The 23,959-nt window shown below is 38.1% G+C and overlaps 1 protein-coding gene across 1 annotated transcript; it reads left to right on the forward strand.

The window, feature by feature from the left end:
• On the forward strand, positions 1–23,883 carry LOC104113150 (serine/threonine-protein kinase 1). The gene is made up of 18 exons (XM_009623251.4): positions 1–806; positions 1,904–1,992; positions 2,090–2,197; positions 2,360–2,467; positions 4,440–4,530; positions 4,978–5,030; positions 13,958–14,020; positions 14,163–14,207; positions 14,559–14,594; positions 16,176–16,231; positions 19,276–19,357; positions 19,462–19,596; positions 19,741–19,843; positions 21,061–21,205; positions 21,744–21,942; positions 22,730–22,930; positions 23,171–23,256; positions 23,480–23,883. The coding sequence occupies exons 1-18, from the start codon at positions 83–85 to the stop codon at positions 23,577–23,579; spliced, it is 2,424 nt and encodes an 807-aa protein (XP_009621546.1). The 5' UTR covers positions 1–82; the 3' UTR covers positions 23,580–23,883.
• Positions 23,884–23,959: the final 76 nt, after the last annotated feature.

A 23,959-nucleotide genomic window follows, 5' to 3' on the forward strand; every position in this document is an offset into this window, starting at 1 on the left:
TTCACCGATATAACTTGAATTTTTCACTATAACTTCCATCTTCCAGCTTGTCCAGCACTTCACAGAGAGACTGAGGTCAGGAATGGAATTTCGTCCGTCGTCGTGGCGATCTCGGAAACCGCCGCCGCCGGCGAAACAATCCGACATTTACTCCACCGTCGTCATCCACGACAATGACCGGAAAACTGAGGAAAAAGTAGACAATTCATCAGACCTCTACGCCACTATGGTTTGCAAAGACGTCGACGTTGTAATAGATGACCTAAACGATGACGAATCACTCCCTCCTTTACTCAAACGCCTCCCTAAGGACTTCGGCGGCGGCGCCGACGATGACGTGGCATCAATCTCCGGCACGATGATTGTGAAAACCGATCGAAGTTCAAAATTCACCGCTCCTAAACAACATCAACCGCAGCAGCACACTGCTCGTTACATGTCGTATTGGGATCGAGATGAAAAAAGTCCTAGGAGAGCGAGATATGAGGATGATGAGGATGAGGAAGGTAAATTTTCGACGTTTGTAGTGAAGGATAATGATGAGTTCGATTCGGGGACGATGGTGAGGAGAACAGTTAAAAGTGAAGGTGTGGGATCAACTATGAGTAGAGCAGTGGCTAGTATGCAAGCAGTAGGTGAGATTGGAGGAATTGGGAGACAAAGGAACCGTGCTGCATCTGAGGAGGAAGGGAGTGGTGGTGGTACTACATTGAGGCCACAGAGGAGTAAGGTGTCCTCGAGTTCAATACCGGATAGCGTGACTAAGGAAGATCCTTCAACTAAGTATGAATTGCTCCACGAGCTTGGTAAAGTTTTAGTTTCCTTGTTTATTTGCTTTAGATGATTTCAATAGTGGAATTTATTCTGTTATGTTTTACTGAATCACTAGTTATAGCTAAAGGCGGAGCCAGAAATTCATACAAGGGAATGCACCCCTGTGTGGCCTATTGGCCAGTGAAGTTGGGTGGAGAACCCCAGCGAAAAAATACGTGATCTCTGCCCATATGCCTTAGCGTTGGTGGCATAGTTACTGGTACCCGTGCTGGTAGGAAGTAGCAAGTCTCCAATGGAATAATCAAGGTGTGCGCAAGTTGGCCCGGACACCATTGTTTAAAAAGAAAAACTCATGCAAGGGGATTGTGAAAAAACACTAGAGTGACACACCTAGGATTTGAACCTGTTATCTTTAGCAATTTTTGAACCCCCTTGCCACTACACTAGAATAGGGATTCAAGAGCTCATATACAACCAAATCTCCTCCCCCCCTCCCCCCCTCCCCCCCCAAATTAGTGCAGTATAATTTTTCGACGAAGGAGATTTAATTGAACCTCCTTGCCTCCCTTTAGCTCCGCCGTATTAGTATTGAGCATTGGAATGAAACAGGTGCAAATAGAGTAGAATGGATGCCAAGTGTTCATATAGTTGAGACCAACTAGTTTGGGATTGAGGCATAGATGTAGTAGTAGTTGTTGTTATTGTTCTTACTTGGCAGATGGAGATAACGAGTATTATGTATTAAGCATTCTTGTGAGATCAGGTTATTGAGCAGAGCTTTGTAGTAGTTTTGCACTTAATGCAATGTTTTATTAAGAGAGGTTCTAAAATTGTATAATGTTGACTTGTTTTGAGCACTTTTGATAATCTAGACTTTGAACATACTCCTAAAAAAGGTCCTACAAATTGTGAGCACGATTTTGTCTTATCTTGTGAATGAGTATGATAATGCTTTTGCTGTATAAGGTGCAACATTGACTATAAATATTAGAAGAAATTGGATTTTGGTGCTAATCTGTGTGATTGGATAACAATGATGGTGCATTCTACTTTTTGCTTATATTCAACCATAATGTTTATTGACATGTGATAAGAAGTGGCTGAAAGTGGAGCGCTTTGATACTCGCAGGGAAGGGTTCATATGGGGCTGTCTATAAAGCTCGAGACTTGAGGACATCAGAGATGGTTGCCATCAAAGTCATATCATTATCTGAAGGGGTATGCTTGCTTTGTGCTCTAGATCCTATTATTAGTTTATCCCAAGTGGTTCTTTTGTTTCTCTCTGTATAATTATAGATATATTTGCTTCCTTTAGGAGGAAGGCTATGAAGAAATTCGAGGTGAAATTGAGATGTTGCAGCAGTGCAGTCATCCAAATGTTGTCCGCTATCTTGGTAGCTACCAAGGAGAAGAGTACCTTTGGGTATGGAAGGGTCATCATTTTTCTGAACTTCTAAATTAAATCATGCTCTGTCTGATTTATTGGATAAGTGTTTCCATATCCATTTTTTCCCTTTGTAATCTCTGCAACCTATACTAACTTTCCAGTTGATTGAATTTATGTGGAATATTAATTTGTTGGCAGATAGTAATGGAATATTGTGGAGGTGGAAGTGTTGCTGACTTAATGAATGTCACAGATGAGGCTTTAGAGGAGTATCAAATAGCATTTATTTGTCGAGAGGCATTGAAGGTATGCTTGATTTTTTTCCTTTTCGAAAAGGTAAATAAATTTCGTTAGTGTCCTTACCCAAATAAAAAAAATATTCGTTAGTGTTTGAACCAAAACTAAAAGCACCCGTATACAAGTAGTATACCAAAAGTTATGCTTGATTTAAATTATTGTTTTAGGGTTTGAATGTAAGTGCATATGTAGCCTCTTATATATATATATATATATATATATATATATATATATATATATATATATATATTTTTATTTTATTTTTTTATTTTTTTTGAGAAATATGTAGCCTTATATATATATATATATATATATATTTATTTTTATTTTTATTTTTTTTTGAGAAATATGTAGCCTTATATTTTGTTGGCATGCAAAGCTTTCTAGAATGTTATTATATGATACTTCGAATACAAGGTCATGCACTTGACCTTTTCTCGAGGGGGTTCTTTTCCCCTTCATTCTATTCAAATTTAGAGGGTTGGTCGAAGGTAGTTGGTTTATGGAATCCTCCACTTAACTTCTTCTTCTTTATGGTTGCTACTAGTGATAATAGTGTAAATGCTCCCTTTTCTTTATGAAGTAATACTATAAATGCTCCCTTTTCTTTATGAAGTAATACTATAAATGCTCCTTTTCCGTCCTATTTTGCTTCTACTTAGTTCTTTCAATTTAGCTCCCAGCTAAAACATAGTTAAAGCAAAATAACTATTTTTTGTTTTTTTGAAAACGGTGAAGTTTAAAAGCGTACTAACTCTGTGCTTAGCCGTAAGGTCCTTAGGCCATGACCCATGACTACCCTCTTCGACTTGTTACGTTCCTCCTACATTTGTGACTCATAACCTGTGATACTACTAGAGGAAGTTGTAAGACGGGGGCTTTCCTTGAGCCTTTCCGCTACCTTTGTAGTGGAGATAAAAGCTACTCTTCTTCGAAAATATATTACCTTTTCAAGTTTAGCCTAATTGCCTAATTGTGTATACAGATATTGGCTTAAATACTTATAAAACATAGCTAGAATATGGTTTCTCCCTTTATTTTTCATATGCCACCCTATAATAATCAATTCCTTGGAAGCAAATATTTCTGGGTGACCCTATATTGTCGTACTACACATTTAGAGTTTGGTGCTACCATCGAAGCAATATTCTAGCTCTAAGTCAGGCTCTTTTCCGGTGCTTTTAAAAGGGAAAAATGTGATTTTGAAGCGCACTACTTAGGGAAATTTAAAAATGCCAAAAATATAGGATTTGGTACTATCATAATCAAATTCCAATCAAAGTAACTTATTTCAAATTTTCAGAGTCCAATATACCATAACTATGATATTAATACTACTTCTTCAAAGTTGAGCTTCAAAGAACTAAGGGCTTTCCATTGGATCACCTTACATTGTTTGAAGCACACACTCCTTTATGGCGCATATCTTCACCCATGAATCGATAACCCTCTGCTATGGTTTGCTTCATAGACAAGATATTTGTTCCCATAATCATTTTGAACTCGTGTTTCTGTTAACGTGGAATTGTGAATGATTTAAGAAGAATATATTACATTATATTATATTGTAGGAAGGTGTGGAGGTCGAGAATTAAGGTAGAAGGTCAGTATGTAGTCGAGTGTTTTTTTTCCATACCGGCAGTATTGGATATTAGTGTTAGTCTTGTGTTCTATTATTGTTAGATTTTTAGTATTACATGTTCCTTTCGCCTCGTTTTCTTGTTATTGTTACTGCTTGTTGCTACTGCTTTATTTTCATCTTTCCTTGAGCCGAGGGTCTATCGAAAACAGTCTCTCTACCTTCAAGGGTAGGGGTAAGGTCTGCATAGACACTACCCTCCCCAGACCCCACTTGTGGGATTCAAGTGAGTTTATATTGGGTTTGTTGTTGTTATGTTATATGATGTCAAAACTACTTAAATTGCCCTATTTCAAAAGGCTTTTCATATTTGCATCTGAAGTAATGTTAGATGTGATGTAGGGCCTCTCCTATCTGCACTCTATTTTTAAAGTGCACAGAGATATTAAAGGTGGCAATATCTTGCTGACTGATCAAGGAGAGGTTAAGTTAGGTGAGTGCTTTCTTTATCTCTTTAATGTCTATTAATTTTGAATTGTTTTATATTAATTATTTATTATATTACATCTTCAAAGTGTGGTTATTTTCTTGTTTGGTGTATCAGAAAATTGAATGAAAAATATTCTTATACTTTAAGAATTTCAACTAATTGGATGTTGCTTTAGATTGGATGTTATGTTTCCATGCAAATTATGCTCTTTGCACAAGCCACATATTAGAACACTTCTGTTAGATACATTGCATATCGTGTAATGCTTTAAATTCTTATTGCTTACAACTTAAGTTTACTTCATCATTGCTAAATCAAATTACAACTGATGGGAATCTTGTTTTACCCCCCAATAAAGGAATCAGAATCTTGTTAGCTAGTTTTGAAGGGAAATCTTTTTGGATTTCACACAATCTGGAAAGCTGGACTAATTTTTCACTAAATGAGCAGGTGATTTTGGTGTTGCTGCGCAGCTGACTAGAACCATGTCGAAACGTAACACGGTATGTGTTATGCCTTTACCCTCCTTTTTTTGCAGTACTGCAATGAAAGTTTTGCAATCATTTATTGTCAAAGCATGCTTTTTGGTGAAGCAGAAAAACAAAAATATAAACAAGAAAACAAGAAGCTGTTGCTCTAAAGATGATGGCTAATTGATGTTCCGTGTCCTCCACTAATTTTAAAGAATCCATCATGTATATTCCTTTTCTGCTTTTATTGATTTGGCTTGACATCATTCGCTAATACCTTCTGACTTAGCTGTATGGCACTTTTCTCTGTTTTAAAAAAAGATGAGGTTTCCAGAGGCCCAAAAGTACAAAGACAAACATATTCAACTAGAAAAGGTTGTTAAGGCACATAGATATGGTAATGCCTTCTTTTTTCGATATATTTTAATCATAAAAGAGCCCTAAGGAAGTGCAGTGTAAGTGTACATCATCTTGTAGCTCCAAGGAGCTCAAAAAGTTCAAGTGTCTATCTTTTTATTTATTTTATATATTCTGCGAAGAAAAAAAAATGCATTTTCCCCTCAAAGCATCTCCTGTTTCCCTAATTTATCAAACTCCATATAATACACTGCAGTATACAGTCCCAATTTTATTCACTTTCTTCGTCACTGGAGTCATGCCCCAATAGATAAATATTCTACAGCAGTTACTCCATCGAGACACGAAACCATATTCCATCTCTCTTCTGCAACTGACCAACAAAGTATTTTTTTTTGGGGGGGGGGGGGGGTGATTCTTCAGCAGCTTCGCACAAAAAGCGTCTGTTAACCCATACTCCTCTTCTTCTTTGGATAGTGTCCTGAGTCAGAATAGCTTTATATGTTGCAGTCCATGTGAAGAAAGCTACTTTCTTGGTTCTCCTGTACACCGATCGACCTCCCAAGGGAAATAGCTGTTGCTCCCATTTGTATCTGGCATTAGTAGATAATAGGAATCGAGCACCCGATGGTGTAGCCTAGTGGTCAATGAAGTGGTGCAAAACCTTAGAAACCAGGGTTGGAATTCCACTAGTGACAATAAACATTAAGTAAATTGTAGATTTTGAGAAGAAAAAGCTTTTGTATTTCTGTGTGTTTACATCCCATGAGCAAGGGAATTTATACAAAGCTCCTAATGCTAATTAAGGAAATAAAATAAATCTTTAAACAATCAAAAGCTATCAAATCAAATCAAATAAAGTCAGATCTCCTAAATATAATCAAATCTTATGAAATCATGCTAATCAACACTCCTAAAATCAAATCTCCTTGAATCATGCTAATCAACACTCCCCCTCAAGTTGGTACAAAGATGTCCCACATGCCCAACTTGCAACTCAAAGTATGGAAAGTTCGCTTGTTGAGACCTTTGGTAAATACATCAGCTAGTTGTTTTTCTGATGGCACATGGATCAAACTCAAGACACCAGTTGTAACTTTTTCTTTGATGAAGTATCGATCAATTTCCACATGCTTTGTTCGGTCATGCTGGACTGGATTATGAGCTACACTGATGGCAACCTTATTGTCAGAGTTCAAGGAATTTTTTCCTTTTTCAGATTGTCTCAATTCCTGTAGTAGCTTTTGTAGCCAAAGCAGTTCTCAAACACCCCGGGTCATAGCTCTATATTCTGCCTCCGCACTTGATCTAGCAACTATTGTTTGCTTCTTGCTTCTCCAAGTAACCAAGTTTCCTCCTATGAGCGTACAATAACTGTATGTTGATCTTCTGTCATCTAGAGATCCAGCCCATTCCGTGTCTGTAAAAGCTTCTATTTGGAGGTGATCATGTTTGGAGAAAAGTAGACCTTTCCCTGGAGCAGACTTCAGATACCGCAAAATGTGAAAGACAGCTTGCATAGGAGGATCTCGGTGATCATGCATGAACTGACTCACCAGGCTAACTGAATAGGCTATGTCTGGTCTAGCGTGGGAGAGATAAATGAGTCTTCTAACCAGCCTCTGATATCTCTCCTTATCAACTGATTTTCCAACTCCGCTTTGTAACTTGTGATTGCTTTCAATGGGAGATTTTACGGGTCTTCAACCTGTCATACCAGTTTCTTTCAAGAGATCCAGAATATACTTCCTTTGAGAAATAAAGATTCCTCTTTTGGATCTAGAAACCTCAATTCCCAAGAAATACTGCGATTTTCCTAAATCCTTGATCTCAAATTCATGTACCAACAACTTCTTCAATCGGGCCATCTCCTCTTTGTCATCTCCTGTCATTACTATGTCATCAATATAAACTATGAAAAGAGTGAGTTTATCCGTTTGATGTCTTATGAAGAGGGTGTGATCAGCATTGCGTTGTTGGTAACCGAATGAGATCATTGCTTTGCTGAATCTGTCAAACCAAGCTCTGGGTGATTGCTTCAGTCCGTACAAGGCTTTCTTCAATCTGCATACCTTCCCTTGACTCTGTGCAGTATCAAATCGAGGAGGAATCTCCATATACACCTCTTCTTCTAAGTCCCCATGAAAAATGCATTCTTCACGTCAAACTGTTGCAAAACCCAATCAAGATTAGATGCACAAAACAAAATAATTCTAATAGTGTTCATCTTAGCAATAGGGGCAAATGTCTCTCGATAATCCACTCCATAAGTCTGAGTGAATCCTTTATCCACCAATCTTGCTTTTTATCTTTCAATTGAGCCATCAGCTTTGTGCTTCACAGTGAAGACCCATTTGCAGCCAACCAACTTCTTGTCTGGTGGTAAAGTGACAAGTTCCCAAGTCTCATTTTTTTGACAAGGCCTTCATTTCTTCAATCATGGCTTGCTTCTATTTAGGATTTGCAAAAGCTTCCCTCCAATTCTAGGGAATAGACACAAAAGAAATAGACAAGGCAAAGGCTCTATAGGAGGGAGACAAAGAATTATATGAGCCAATATTAGATAAAGGGTGTTTGGTGATGCAAGATCTAACTCCTTTTCTGTGAGCAATAGGCACATCTAACTCATTAGGAAATGTAGAAAATTTACCAGTATAAGAAGGTTCAGCTTCGGTAGATTGCATGATGTCTTCTTCTGTTTTATTTCTCCTTGAGTAAGTTTTCAAATCAGGCCTATCCAAACGCCCAATAGTCTCCCCTTGAAGTCTTTCTCCAATTTCACTTTCTCCTGTGACAATGTCATCAAAAGGTCCACTAATGGAACTAGGTAGAATCACTTCTTCCTCCTTACTGCTCTCCCCCGAAGAGGTGACGAGGTAATACTGAAATAGGGCTCAGATTCTCGAAAGGTAACATCCATGCTAACAAAAGATCTCTCAGAGGGAGGATGATAACATTTGCAACCTTTCTGTGTCGGAGAATACCCAATAAAAACACACTTTAAAGCTCTAGGATCAAGTTTCCCAAAATTTCTAGTGTGGACAAAGCAAACACACCCAAACACCTTTGGAGGAACAATATGTTCATTCTTACCCTTTAAAGCTTCCAGAGGACTTTGAAAATTGAGGGGTTTAAGTGGCATTCTGTTGATAACCTAGGCAGTCGCTAGAATAGCATCCCCCAAGTAAGGTTTTGGTAGATGCATGGTGAACATAAGAAATCTTGCTACTTCTAACAGATGTCCATTTTTTCTTTCAGCGACCCTATTTTGTGCACTAGTGTAAGGACGACTAATCTGATGGACTATCCTATTGGACTCCAAATAAGCACCAAATCTTTTATCCATGTATTTGCTTCAATTGTCAGTTCTCAAGATTTTTATTTTGGCATCAAACTGAGTACAAATCATCTTATGAAATGACTGAAAACAAGAGAAAACTTCACTTTTGGCTTTTAACAAATATACCAAAGTCATCCTAGTGCAACAATCAATGAAAGTAACAAACCATCGACTACCAGACAAAGAAACAGTTTGGGTAGGACCCTATAAATTAGAATGAATAGTCATAAACGGAGTTGTGCTTCTATCATTCACAAGATACGAGTTTCTAGTATGCTTGGCATGTTTACACGCATCACTGAACAAAGATTCAAATCGAGTCATTGAAAATAAATCGGGATATAACTTTTTCAAAACAAAGAATGATGGGTGTCCCAACTGTCTATGCTGCTGTATTATTTCTTGGCTGACATCCTTACTTTCCCCCAAAAAGGCTTGACCAGATTTTTGAATTCCATCTAATATATACAAGTCATTATGCAATCTACCACTGCCAATCCTTTTCCCTGTTTGAAGATCCTGAAAAATACAATGATCGCGAAAGAACTCGATTTTACAGTTTAAATCTTTGGTGATGGCACTAACAAATAAAAGATTGACAGGGAACTCAGGGACATGGAGCGCGGATGATAGTTTAATATTAGGAGTACAAACGACAGAACCTGTTCCAGAGATAGGTGTTAAAGAACCATTGGCTATTTTAATATTATCTCCCTTGGGACACGGAGAATAGTTTTGAATGCCTTTAGAAGAGCCTGTCATGTGTCTATTTGAACCAGAATCAACAATCCAAGAATTAAGGTGAACAACAAAGACAGTACCCGATTGCCCATGATTAGATGTGGCAACATTAGCGGAGTCAAGTTTGGCTAGGAGGCGACAGAGAAGCTGAATTTCATCTGAAGACAAGATTTCTCCAGAATCCGCCTCCTTGAATATCTCCATTTTTCTGCCCAATCAGAAGGAAATTTGAAGAAAATTGCTCAAAAATAATCTGTTTCACTGTAAACCGAATCTGTCTCGAGTGAACCTTAGCTCCAGAAAAGAAAAGAGTATTTAATTCTTTTACTGCCTTCCATTCCACTATTCTGATCGAATTAATTGCTCTTCCGAACGACCAAGTCATAATGAGATTAAAAACCGATGCTTCCCTACTCCTCTTCTGGTTGTGCCATTACCAATCGCTTCGGATACTTGATTGACCCACTTACTTCTATTATGTCATTATTAATCCGAATGTTGAATCCACTTTTTTTTATTCTTTCTCTTTCCTCCCTTATTCAGAAAAATCAAAACTAGTAGGGATAGGCTCACAATATTCCAGCGACCCTAATACAACAACATCAACAACAACCCAGTAAAATCCCATAAGTGAGGTCTGGGGAGGATAATGTGTACGCAGATCTTACTCTTACCCGAGGGGGTAGAGATGTTTCCGAAAGACCCTCGGCTCAAGACGACGAAAAGAAACACTATATCAAAAACAACCTAGTAAAATTTCATAAGTGGGGTCTGGGGAGGGTAGTGTGTACGCATACCTTACCCCTACCCGAGGGGGTAGAGAGGTTGTTTCCGAAAGACCATCGGCTCAAGACGACGAAAAGAAACACTATATCAGTACCATCAACAGAAAAATCAAGAAATAATGACAACAACATAAGAACCAGAAAATAGATGAAAAGCAATAATAATAACCAGTAAATAAAGCCTGGCACAATAAAAACGAAGAATAGTGTGAACACAAAATTAACTACTAGCAGTCGGAGATGCAACCCTATCATACTTGCCTCAACCACCTCCTAACCTACAACCCTAATGCGCGACCTCCACAACTTCCTATCAAGGGCCATGTCCTCGGAAATCTGAAGTCGTGTCGTGTCTTGTTTGATCACTTCTCCCCAATATTTTTAGGTCGTCCTCTACCTATTTTCGTACCCGCCAAAACCAACCGCTCACACCTCCTAACCAGGGCATCCGGGCTTCTCTGTACGTGCCCGAACCATCTAAGTCTCGCTTCCCGTATCTTGGCATCCATAGGAGCCACACCCACCTTCTCCCGAATATCTTCATTCCGAATCTTATCCATCCTAGTGTGCCCGCACATCCACCTCAACATCCTCATTTCTGTTACTTTCATCTTCTGGGTATGTGAGTTCTTAACTGGCCAACACTCAGGCCCATACAACATGGCCGGTCTAACCACCGCTGTATAAAACTTACCTTTGAGTATCGGTGGCACTTTCCTGTCACACATGACTCCAGATACTAATCTCCATTTCATCCACCTCACCCCTATACGGTGTGTGACATCCTCGTCGATCTCCCCACCCCCCTGGATAATCGACCCAAGGTACTTGAAACTGTCTCTCTTGGGGATGACTTAGTGATTCAAGCCTCACTTCTATGCCTGCTTCCCTCGGCTCTGCGCTGAACTTGCACTCCAGGTATTTCGTCTTAGTCCTGCTCAACTTGAAACCCTTAGACTCAAGGGCTTGTCTCCAAACCTCCAGCCTCTCGTTGACGCCGCCTCGCGTCTCATCTATCAGCACCATGTCATCAGCGAATAACACACCAAGGCACCTCCCCTTGAATATGGGGTGTCAGTGCATCCATCACCAAGACAAATAAGAACGGGCTGAGCGCAGATCCTTGGTGTAACCCAATAACAACCGGGAAATGGTCCGAGTTGCCCCCCACTGTCTTAACCCGAGTCTTAGCTCCATCATGCATGTCCTTAATCGCCCTTATGTAGGAAACCGGCACACCTTTAACCTCCATGCATCTCCAAAGAACCTCTCCTTGTCATATGCTTTCTCTAGGCCAATAAACACCATGTGTAGGTCCTTCTTCCTATCCCTGTACTGTTCCAGCGACCCTAATAGAAAAGAAAATTCCAAAAACAAAATTGACCAGAAAGAGTTTGTGTTGCGGATAACCACCAAGAGAGAGAAAACTCGACCTCTTTGATAAAAACGGAACCCTAGTGCTGCGAGGGAGATAACTCGCCTCAAAAAGACAGCAATGGCTCTGATACCATGTAGATTTTGAGAAGAAGAAAAGGCTTCTTGTATTTCTGTGTGTGTTTACATCTTATGAGCAAGGGAATTTATACAAAGCTCCTAATGCTAATTCAAGAAATAAAATAAATCTATACAATCAATCTAGCTATCAAATCAAATCAGATCTCCTAAATATAATCAAATCTTCTGAATTCATGCTAATCAACACTCCTAAATCAAATCTCCTTGAATCATGCTAATCAACACTCCTAAATCAAATCTCCTTGAATCATGCTAATCAACACCGATCTACGTAAGTCTTGGCGGATTGAGTTACTCGGTATGTGTGCTAGTGGGAGATAGCAGGTTCCTGATGGAACAGTCGAGATGGCACAAGATGGACATAACCGTTATCCAAAAAAGAGGTTGATGTAAGAAAATTACGTGACCGTCTGCATTTAGAACAGTCTCGTTATGTTAAAAAGAACTGGATATTTTGTTAATTTTCCAAAGAGTTGATTAATCCTCTCTAATTCCATATCGTTGCATGGCCTTCTAAACTTGACATCCATTGGTCGTCAAGGTTGGTTACCACTGTATTGTTTGCTCGAGAGGACTCCTGGTCATGCACAGGCATCATGAGATCAGGGAATGGATCTTTGAGTTGTTGATGATTAAGCCTAATATCGAGCCACAACCTAACTCTCCTTCCATTGCCAACTCTGAAGCAGGTTGTTTTAAAGAAATCTTCCCACAAACTTCTTTTTTCTTAGTATACTCTGACTCCAAAGGACGTTGCTTTTCTTGAACACAACGAACCCTTCATGGTCCCATATATAGCCACAATTACATCGCTCCAAAGTCCCTTTTCTCCTTTGCTAGATCTACATAATCCTTTGGAAAGTAAACTCCTGTTATGTGATCGGATATTCGAACACAACCCCCTTGTCTTTTAGCTGAGGCCCTTCCTATATGCTTATGGATGGTCAACTCGATCAATGTCACCCCAATCTCAACTTGGTATTGTCTATATGAGTCATATCTATGCTGATCTATTTGAAATGATAAAATGTCAAAATGTACCTAGGTGTCTGAGGCCTGCACAAGCAAAACAGTGTAATAGTTTTATCATTATCATGTTCAGTTTTACAAGATATGTCTTCTTTGTGTTTGAACTGAACCAATTAATTGACATTGGCTTTAAAAAGAAAAAAAACTTGTCCTTTAGCTGTTTGAAACCTTGCCCCAATGGAGACGTCTTGTCTACTAGTTGTAAGTGGGTTGATGATTTTTGTTGCTCTGATTATGTACCACGCGAAGACGTAAACGGGTCACTACACTTGTATTTCTATTCCGTGAGTGTAGACTCTGAAATTTTATCAGATATTTGGGGGTTTCGTGCTGTTTAAATCCAGCCAGTTTTATCCGTATTTTCTGGCTGCAGTCACATTTCACTCAGCTTGTATGCTGGTCATTTCACTCAGTTAGAATGTGTCACCGAAACTTAAAAGGTAAGTTCTATAGAGTGGTGGTTAGACCGACTATGTTGTATGGGGCAGAGTGCTGGCCAGTCAAAAACTTCCATATCCAGAAGATGAAAGTAGCTGAAATAAGAATGTTGAGATGGATGTGCGGGCATACTAGGTTGGATAAGATTAGGAATGAAGATTTCCAAGTAAAGGTGGGCATGGGCCAGTGGAGGACAATATGCAGAAAGCGAGGCTTAGATGGTTCGGGCATGTGAGGAGGAGAAGCTTAGATGTCCCAGTGAGGAGGTGTGAGCTGTTGGCTTTGGTGGGTATGAGAAGAGGTAGAGGGAGGCTAAAGAAGTATTGGGGAGAGGTGATCAGGCAGGACATGGTGCGGCTTCAACTTACCGAAGACATGGCCCTTGATAAGAGGGCGTGGAGGTCGAGAATTAGGGTAGAAGGTTAGTAAGTAGTCGAGCGTATTTCTGTTCCGTACAGGGGTATTAGACTAGTTAGTCTGGTAGTGTTCTTGTTCTTATAGATTGCTAGTATTAGCTGTTTTACTACTATCTTCCACTTCGGTTTCCTACTATCTTGCTGTTGTTATTGCTAATGCTTCCTTCCATCTAATTTTCAAGCTCTTCGATTGTTGCTAATTATCTTTCTAGCCTTTGTTGTTGATATTGCTTGCCACTTGGTTTGTTGTTGTTGTTGTATGCTGCTCAACCTGCCAAGTACTTTCCGACTTGTTTCTTTATCTGCAAAAGTTCCTGATGTTAGTACATTTATTTTCAGTTCATTGGCACTCCCCATTGGATGGCACCAGAAGTTATTCAAGAAAGTCGTTATGATGGAAAGGTATCACGTCTGCTCTGTTTTCCATCTTTTCAAGGTGGTGCTGACTGGAGTTTATCTGAATCCCAATAACTTGTGTGAACTATCTTGGCTTTGTGCAAGCTCATTCTTTTCATTTTTCTGATTATTATCTGATATTCACCAGGTAGATGTATGGGCTCTCGGAGTGTCTGCTATTGAAATGGCCGAGGTACATCTAATTGAATCTCTGAACTGCCTTTCCTTTTTGATAAATTTTCTTATTTGTCTTCAATTGCATCCGAGACATAGCACTATGTTCTATGTGTTCATGTTGAACTTTTGTTTGTATCGCCAATGTCCCTTGTGTTCAATTTAATGTTTGTTTTAAAATTTGAACAATGTGAAGAATAAAGCAAGTTATTTTTTGGCTGACAACTTGATCTTCCAATCTGTAAGGTCATTTGATTGTGTTAGTAGTTTGCTGCTTATTTGTTTGTATCTAAGATACTTCCTAATGAGGCAGTTTTGTCTATGGTTATGATATTGCTGGAGCTGAACTTTCTTTCTTTTTCCTTTTCAGGGTCTTCCTCCGAGGGCAACAGTGCATCCAATGAGGGTTAGTCCTTTAATTTAACTAATTTACATTAGGTGACATGCATTGCATGCTATCTCATGCTGATAGACTTCGCTTCGTAAAAAATTGACATGATGATTGATGGTATCTGATATCTCAACTTCAAACTGCTCCCTGATGCTAGATGTTTGCTAAATCCTTTTAGCTGGATTAATTCTCCCGTGTAATAGCTCTGATCATTTTTTGGATTTTGTCAGCTCCCTAGCCATACTCTGATCTCTCTTTTGCACTTGGGATGACTTAATCTTTCTTTTGTAACCTTTGCACCTACATGATGATGCCTTTTAATGATATCATCTTACTTCATAAACAACTATCTGACATGGCAATCAAAGTTGATCTAGATTGTTGATTCTGCCAGTGCATTGATGTTTTCTAATGTTATGCAGCATGGTTTTTGGATGAAACTGAGCCTGGCAACACAATTACGTGTCTTCCTTATGTGGATTATCCTGCCACTAAAATACTGAATAAAATGCAAATGCCTCTTTTAACATCATAAATGATTCAAGGCCGTGAGATGTCAAAGAAATAAGTTGCAATAGACTGAGACCTTTTATTTGATCAAGTAAGCTGAGGCCTGGTCTGCCCACCTTTCCCAGTGAGCTCTCCTCCTCTGTTTGGTCAATGTCCTACCTAGAGTATAGCTCTTTGTTCACTTATGAGTTATTAACATTTCCCATCAAGAGGGGAAAAAAGGTTATCACATATCACGCATCTTTCAATCTGAAAGTATAGCCACTTACGTGATTGCTATTTGGGCTGTATTTCGAGTATATGATCTTTTGAAGAGTGCTTCCGGAGGATGATATTTTAACTTCCACTAGGTATCATGATGGGGTGCTGGTGGTAGCTTTGAACTGTTTGCTTTGTGCTGACATCTGACATCAGTGACATAGGTAGCCTAAGGACGCGCATCATTTTTCTTCCACCTTGTGTGCTTCCTTCTTTTGCTTTCTAATAATCATTTCCTTTTCTTGCTTCCTCAATTCTCTTTTTGTGGGAATAATTTTCATCCTTTGCCTCCTTTATTTTGAGTTATAGTTTATTTTTGTCTTATTTGTTTTGCCCTTTATGGTGGTGGTTCCTAAAGGGTGGTGTAGGTGAAGAGGAAATAAATGGACATTTGACAAGAAAGATGAATTACGTTTATATAATTCATTTCGTAGTTTTTGTATTGATTAGTGAAACCTTATTCTTTTTCTGCACATGTTTGGAACAGATATGATGATTGGCTGCTCTTTGTAGAAATTTATGTTTTATAATATGTTTACATATCTGTTATGCAGGAATTCCCCTGTTAAATCAATAAACTAGTAACATCATAAAAAGAAATTATGTATTGGTAATCAATATCAAAACATTTCAAGAATGCTGCTTCAAGTGCAGAAGTTTGATCAAACATTATAACAATAAAAAAAAAGTTTGATCAAACATTATATCTGCTTATAAACCATCTACCAGGGATGAATGCCTATAGATTGAGTTGCTAAAGCTTTGGCCATGCTTTATTATTTGGAATCTCCTCTGGACTCCTTAAGTGAATTCTGTAACTTTTGATAGGTGCTATTTATGATATCCATTGAACCAGCTCCAATGCTTGAGGATAAAGAGAAATGGTTTGCCCTCTATTCTTTATGTTGGTTTCTATTCAGCTGTTTTTTGGTTTATATCCACTCTCCTTTTGAGCAATAATTCATGTAAAACTCTTTATTCCTATCAGTTGCAAGTCTTAGAGCAACTCGTTTTATATATAGATCAATCAACTATGCACCAATGTATCCATCCCGCTCTATTGAGGTCCATTTCATTCTTATTTTAAATAATTTTCGTTTTTATTGGAAGTTGGAAATACTTTAAGACTAAGGTTCTTTAACATCTCACATTTTTCTTTACATGGATATACAAATTTCTAAAACCCGTTTTGAAAAAATTTCTAATATATACTAGAACTGTAATAACTACAACTAAGCCCTATCCCAACTTATGATATAGTCTATATGGATGCTTTGCTTCCATTGTGTTATGTTCTTAGCTAAGTTTGCGTTGATTCAAAGAGTTTGTAAGTTTTTTGAGACAACTTTCTTTTCTATGATTTTACGTCTACTTTGTCTTTTTGTCACCATTTGTCATAGTACTATCATAGCTATAGATAGGTGCATATGGAGGTCTACCTAGGACATGGTCAAACCATCTCAGGCGACCTTCTCTCTTTTTATCAATTATATGTGCTACTTACACCTTTAAATATTAATTTGGTCATTTTTAATCTATGTTGCTTGGACTCTTCGAAAATGTCGCTGGCTGTGTGTCAGATTCTCTAAAAGTAGTGCATTTTTGGAGGATCCTACACGTGTACGGCAACATTTTGGAGAGTTCGCATAACATAGTTTTTAATCTTGTCAAACTAAAATCTTGTATGACCACGAATCCATCTTAATATCCGTATTTCTTCGACATTTGTTTTATGGATTTGTTGGGTGCTAGAATCTTAGAGATCTAACATCCACTTCTATATAACAATGCTGAGCTCTATAACTTGCATTTGCACTTCGTTAGATATCTTTCTTTCACTTAACATTTCTGTTGTACTTCTGTCGTACTCCATTTCAACAATCTTATTCTAATTTTTGAGTTGTATCTTCGTCTGTCATCATGCCCTTCTCTTGAAGAGTGACTCTTGTCTCGCATCAGTGGCATTCTCCTTGTGGGTCTAGCTCTGCCTATGTGAGCTTTGTAAAGCATGTCTGATTCCAAACTGATAAAATAGCATGGTTTGGGTAGGTTATATGTCCAAAAATGTGCAATGACTTCTCTTCACTAAATAAAACTTTGCATTGATAATTCTCTCTTCCTGTTCCTAGTTTCTAAATACCATTTTCAGCATGGGTAAGTTATATGTCCAAAAATGTGCAATGACTTCTCTTCACTAAATAAAACTTAGCATTGATAATTCCCTCTTCCTGTTCCTAGTTTCCAAATACCATTTTTCAGCATTGCTAGCCCATGTAATGTTTATAGACGTGCAACTTGGGCATGGGACATGGGCTGCATCTTTGTGGATTAATTGCTGACCTGAAATTTTTAGCAAAAGTGATTGGTCTGCTTCAGTTTCACTTGTTTTGTGTTTTATATCCTTGTCAATTCCTTCCCTTCTAATACATGTTGTAGTTGGGATTCTGAATGTGGAATGTTCAAGCAAAAATGAAATATAACTACCCTTTTTGGAATCAAAAATATCACTTTGCTGCCAATTAGTGTAATTTCAAGCCTATTAAAGTCTTGAAGATGTGCTAGTTGCAAATTTTGTAAAATAATGAGGTTGTGCCACATGGCAAGCATAATAATTACTTGTGTCCAGCTAGTCAAAGTTTAACTTTAGCAATTATGCACAGGCCACTTATGTTATGGTTTATGCTAATATTCAGAATAGAAACTACTGGATGCAAATATTGCTTATTAAATTTTTTTGCTTTGGATTGCCTTTTGGATAACAATTTCGTACATTTTTAAGTCGATAGCTCGTTTCTTAATAGTTATTCAGGAAATAACTTCAAACTTCTCAACCTTTCTAAACAAAAACATTTTTTTAAGTTCATGTTTCTTTTGCACCTGAGATGCTCTTCTATGTATTGGCTTATTATTTGCATCAGTCAAAATTCCGGAATTGCTTTGACTGGCTATACTACTGTTGATAACCGAGAAATTCCCTAGGGTCAGATGCCGCACGATTCTAAATCGATAGATAATGGATATGCCCCTCTACCCTTCTCCTCTTGAAGACTAAGCTTTTGTCGTTCGCCTAACCTTGCGTCTAAGTGCTTTGCTCTTACGACTGAACCAAAGCCCTGGGAGAAAATTTGACTGGCTGTACTTGTCACTGTGCAGCTCTTTTCATTCCATTAGAGTTCAATTATGCATAGTGATTAGGAAGTTAAAAAGCATCTTAAGTTTCTGTCAAAAGGAGACAAATATAGAGCTTTGAGCTCTTAGCCGAGTATCCATGCCAGACTTTTTCTGCTTTACTGTGAGCATTTAAAGCTTACATGCATAATATGTTGTAATATCTCGTTTACTGTGAGCATTTAAAGCTTACATGCATGATATATTGTAATGTCTCGACTTCGATAGAAGAAGTGAAGCACAGGTCTCCGTTTGATCCTCTTCTAAAGTGCCTTATAATAGGTTCAGAAAATCAGTTTCTCTTTGTTTAATTCTAAGGAAAGCATCGGAAAGTATGAACAAATGGAAATGCCCTCTGGGTTGGAAAAGGATGCTAGGTCCTTGTACCTATGGTCCATGTGCCCTCGTGGCTCGTGGTTCAGAAATCTAAGTTTCATTTGTAGTTTTCCTTGCATCTTTGTGGTCAAAGACTAATGGTTTTTTGGGAATATGGTTCCTGTAGACCTGCAACTCAGATTGTGGGTGCTGATAGATGAAATTTCTTTTCTTTTTGTTTGTTAAATCATATTTTTTTTGTTTTCCTGCTGAAGAATATTTCGCCACCCATGTAACCTCTCCTTCTTGAATGAAATTTCTTTTCAGTATCGTAAAATCATGGACAAGATTCTAGTTGTCATCCTTCTGTTCCTTCCTCTTTAGAGAGAATTACCTCCTTTGGTTATCTATTTAAGAATTGGATATGGATTGTTGATTATTTCAGGTCTCTTGTATTCCATGATTTTGTTGCCAAGTGCCTTACAAAAGACCCACGACTTCGTCCAACTGCCTCAGAGATGCTAAAGGTATTTGTATAAGTGTATCACTTGGCAAATTGTTTTGTTTGTTTACCTCCTGAGCCATGTGGTCTTTGGCATATACTAATTTTTCTTCCATTTACATTGAAAAGCATAAATTCATCGAAAAATCCAAAGCTGGAGCTTCTGTGATGATGCCGAAGATTGAGAAAGCAAAGCAAGTTCGGGCATCAATGGCCTTGGAAGCGGAAAAGATTGCTTCAGAGACTCCTTCACAACGAGACGATGTACGCCTGATTAACTTACATCCCTTTTTATGACTTCCTTTGATGTTTCCTTTTTGAGCATGGATGGTCCCCCCCACCCACCCACCCACCCAAAAAATAAGGAAGTGAGATTCTGTTTGTCAAAGCCTTTTTCTCCAACTTCAGGTCATGGGAGGTCCAAAAGTGAATGATGAATTTGGGGATACCGTTCCCTCTAAGCCTAAAAATGATGATGCACCTTCTACAAGCTTGGAGCCTGTTGGAGAAGGTAACCTGCAGTTTCATCTTGCATTGTGTTTTTGACTGAGGTTCTCTAGGAGCTTCTGTTCGTTGCAAGAGAGAAAACAAGATACAATTGATAACGAGTTGTATCTGAACATATCCTGGAAGCTCAATTATCTTATTTTTATGGAGAATTTGAAGAAGAATAAGTCAAACATAATATACGTCTCATTCCTTGGTTCTCACCGCCAAACTACTATTTCTAGCTCTGATATTGTTGTTTGCCAAACATAAAAATGGAAGACTATTTTTTGATATTCTATCAGATAACTCATTTTAAAACATGTGATTTTATAACTAAGTCTGACAGATTGTTGTCATTTAAAACATGTGATTTTATAACTAAGTCTGTGACACAGATTGTTGTCTTGTTTAATCGAATCTAAAAGCTGTTGCATTTTTCTCAGTGCCATGTTACCTTCACGTTGTCGCTCAGCTCAAAATTACCCCCGTCCACTGTGTTTTGAGACCCTCCACAGTTACTCAACCCCCTTCTCCCAATTGAAGAAGTACTATAGCCGAATATTTAACCAATATTATAACTACTGACGTCATCCCGAAAGACATGATTTATTTTTTGGCTCGTCCCAATGGACTTCACTCAGTTCCTTAAATGGCAGCTTTCTTTCCTTCCAACAATCCAAACTAAATTAAATACTGGTTTACGTCATTTAAAAATGAGGTGACAGTTTTTCAGCTTCTCCAGTTTTTCCATTTCAAACTTCTAAATAGTTTCTTCTTCCAAGCAGTTCGAGTGTTGTACTCTTAATATCCGCGCTGGTCAAAGTAGGTTCAATGATTCAGGATACAGCAAGTTCTTTGCTACCTTGTTCTGGAGTGACATATTTAAACTACCTACTTTGTATTTTCAGGCTTTAATTATAACATATCTCTACGTAACTCTAGTATAGTAAACTATTAGAATATCATATCTCTATGCTAGTCAAGAGAGTCATCTTAATTCAGACAATTGGGAGTAAGATGGGAAGATTCCGATATCATTTGCGGATCAATGATCTCAGTGGAACATGGTGGCTGGCAAATCCTGTATTTTTTTTAGAGCTTGCTATGTAACATTGGTGAAAATATTGAACTCTATTTCTGAAAATATTAACTAAAATATGCCAATTCGTCCTGAACGATGAAAGTTTATTTGAACAGTAAGTAGTCTGAACATAAATTCTGTTGGATCTGTTTTATCAGGTGATTTTGGGACTATGATAGTCCGAGATGGAACTGATGTGGATAAGACAGCTAGTCACATCAGAAATACAGAAGCATCATCTACTCTCCAGCGTGCTGGAAGTCCTTCCATTCCCACCGTTGCTGGCAAATCAAATGTTCCCTGGTATTTTTTTTCCCTGTTAATCTGATTATTTACTTGTTTATTTCGAAGGTGAAACCTATTAAATCAGAAAAGTAATTCATCCTTGTCACTTAAATTCTCTCTTAGAAACTTTTTTGCTGGGCATGTCTTCTCACATAGGTGATCTTGATACTAAATAGCAGACTGATAAGTTCTATTAAGTATCAACTTTATGTACAGTTTGATCTTGGCATTACTTTGAAGTTTGAAACGTGGATCTTGGTTCTCTTGGTTATGGCTGTCTTCTTTCTTTAACCTATACTACTAATAAAGCCTAACCTATACTACTAATAAAGCCCCATCTCTTAGAGTAACTAGCTTGGTCTCTAGGTGGCTATGTCGTTTCAACTGTTTATAAACCAGATTGCCCCCATGATCTTACTCCTAACTCCAAACTACGATCAGCGGATCAACAGTGAAGTAAACGTAAACTCGCAGACAGAGAGAGAAAAGAGGGTATCTTTTTATTGGTAGTCCATTCGAGTAGCCCATTTCTTAAAAAATGTACACTTTTTGTCAGGTTGCTCAATGATGTTGATGTCAGTTCACCTGTTGGAATGTCCCAGCTACAGAACATGCAAGTGTCTTCTCCTGGAACCTTTCCTTCTCCTGATCCGGGCCTAAAGGGAAGTACTACATCTCAAGCAACTGTTAGTAGTGGTGGCTATAATACTGGAACCTTAAAAAGCGAAACTGTCAGTCGGAAAGCATTGGACAAGGTATTCTAATTGCTCTGTCATGAAATATGCGATGATGAAAGTGTGAAATCTCTTTCTTCTTCTACCCTGTCCCATAATGCGAGGAATATGTGTTCTGTGCTATACCCTTAAGTTACCGAATTGTCAACTCAGGAAGTGGTTTAATTTCATGGAAAAACTATCTAAACAATCAGTAATCGGACTAATTCTCCCAAAGCGTGTAAATAAAATTTCTATCTACATCTATATTCAGAAGCTTCATTACAACTGATCCTACATCTGTAGATTCTTTATTTTTATTTTTATTTTTGAAAATGGCAACCATATTAACATCTGTAGATTCTTAATTGCATAAGCAGAGAACGAAGAAGACACAGGATGAACTTATAGCTACGAGTTTGAGGTTTCACTCTTTAAGTTTTAGTTTGCACTGTAGTATTAGGCCATTTCCATTATTCGTTGAGCCATATCTCTTTAAAGTAACACGTTGCATCTGAAACACATTATTTACCTTCTCGAGCTCTGTCCAAGGAGTAAATTAATCATAGCTCTCTTTAAGATCTTCTTTCAATATAGAAAGACATCCTCCCAATAGCTATATTTCTAGCTTTGTGTTTATATATATGCATATCTCTTACAAAGTGTTTTCATGAGGTGAAACTGCCTTTCCATTGACATTAACCGCTACTTCGCCTTGTTATAAGATCTTGCTTCTGGCTGTCACTGCATTATTTTAATTTTCTTTGTTCGTGCTTGTTCAACGGGTGCAAATATGATTCTGACTCCTGCTAATTTGTGCATTTACCAGCTTTGGTCCATATACTCGGCTGGTAACACGGTGCCAATTCCATTTTTAAGAGCTACTGACATATCACCAATAGCACTCTTGTCTGATGATGTGCTTGGGGACTGGCAAAGGGATAATAGTGGAAAGATTGCTGTAGAAGCAATGCAGGAACTATTCTCCGGTGATTCTCAATCCAAGAAGGGCCGAAGCAGACAAAATGAGGTCCTCTTTACCTCCTCCTTACAAAGACCTTTATTCTGGGCTTTTCTTTTTACCTTCTAAAAAAAGGGCAGCCCGTTGCACAAAGTATCCCGCGTTCACGCAGGGTCCGGGGAAGGGACGCACCCCCAAGGGGTGTGATGTAGACAGTCTACCCTAATGCAAGCATTAGTGGCCGCTTCCACGGCTCCTTTCTTTTTAGCTTCTCTCCTATTATAATCATTATTAGTTGATGGATTGCAGGTTCCCCTTCCTCCAAGTGTGTACCAGAGACTAACCTCGAGTCCTACACTGATGAATCTTACTCAGGCCTTAGCGTATCATAAGATGTATGATCATATTATCCTTGGACAGTAATTTATTCAAATATTATCTTTTCATGCAACTCACTATTTTTTTTGATGAAGTCCATTTGACTCACTACTATATCTTGGTTTTGTTATAACTTGAGTATTAGTAATTTATTAATTTACTAGGAAAACATGTTGTGTTTCATCATTTTCTCTCCTTGGTGATGCCCAAATGAATCGATAATATCATTTTTTGATGTAGGTGCTATGAAGAGATGCCTCTTCAGGAAATGCAAGCATCTCAGGAACAACAAACGATTCAGAATCTCTGTGATACACTCAGAACTATTTTACGACTGTAAATTATTCTTGTTCTTAGTTAAAAGGTGAAACCATAAAATTTTCTTCACTGTGTAAATTATTCTTGTTCTTAGTTATATGTGCATTTTTATCTCCTAAATCTTGGGGTAGTTTTCTCTCTTCAGCTCCAGACCAAGCATGCATAAATGCTGCTTTCTTTTGATTTCTGTTTCGTTTTTTCTTTTCTTTTTTTTTTCTGGGGGGATTTCTTTCAGATTATTTTGCAGCGAGCACAAAATGGATCCTATGATCAGTATGATGTTTTGCACTTACCTGTTTATATGAGCGAATTTGTCTTATATTTCATACCACCGTTTTCGGATCCAAACTGTGCGTTGTTTGAGCTCTTATTTTACTTCCAGAAATGGAACTAAAAATTGAA

The sequence above is a fragment of the Nicotiana tomentosiformis genome, chromosome 10 (assembly GCF_000390325.3).
Source record: "Nicotiana tomentosiformis chromosome 10, ASM39032v3, whole genome shotgun sequence".
Lineage (NCBI taxonomy): Eukaryota > Viridiplantae > Streptophyta > Magnoliopsida > Solanales > Solanaceae > Nicotiana > Nicotiana tomentosiformis.

Bases quoted from the DNA above. Each gene is read 5' to 3' on its own strand.
- LOC104113150 (XM_009623251.4), top strand. From the start codon at position 83: ATGGAATTTCGTCCGTCGTCGTGGCGATCTCGGAAACCGCCGCCGCCG. The intron at 5,031-13,957 runs GTATGTGTTATG...ATTTATTTTCAG, and splicing joins CCATGTCGAAACGTAACACG to TTCATTGGCACTCCCCATTG. The intron at 14,021-14,162 runs GTATCACGTCTG...GATATTCACCAG, and splicing joins AAAGTCGTTATGATGGAAAG to GTAGATGTATGGGCTCTCGG.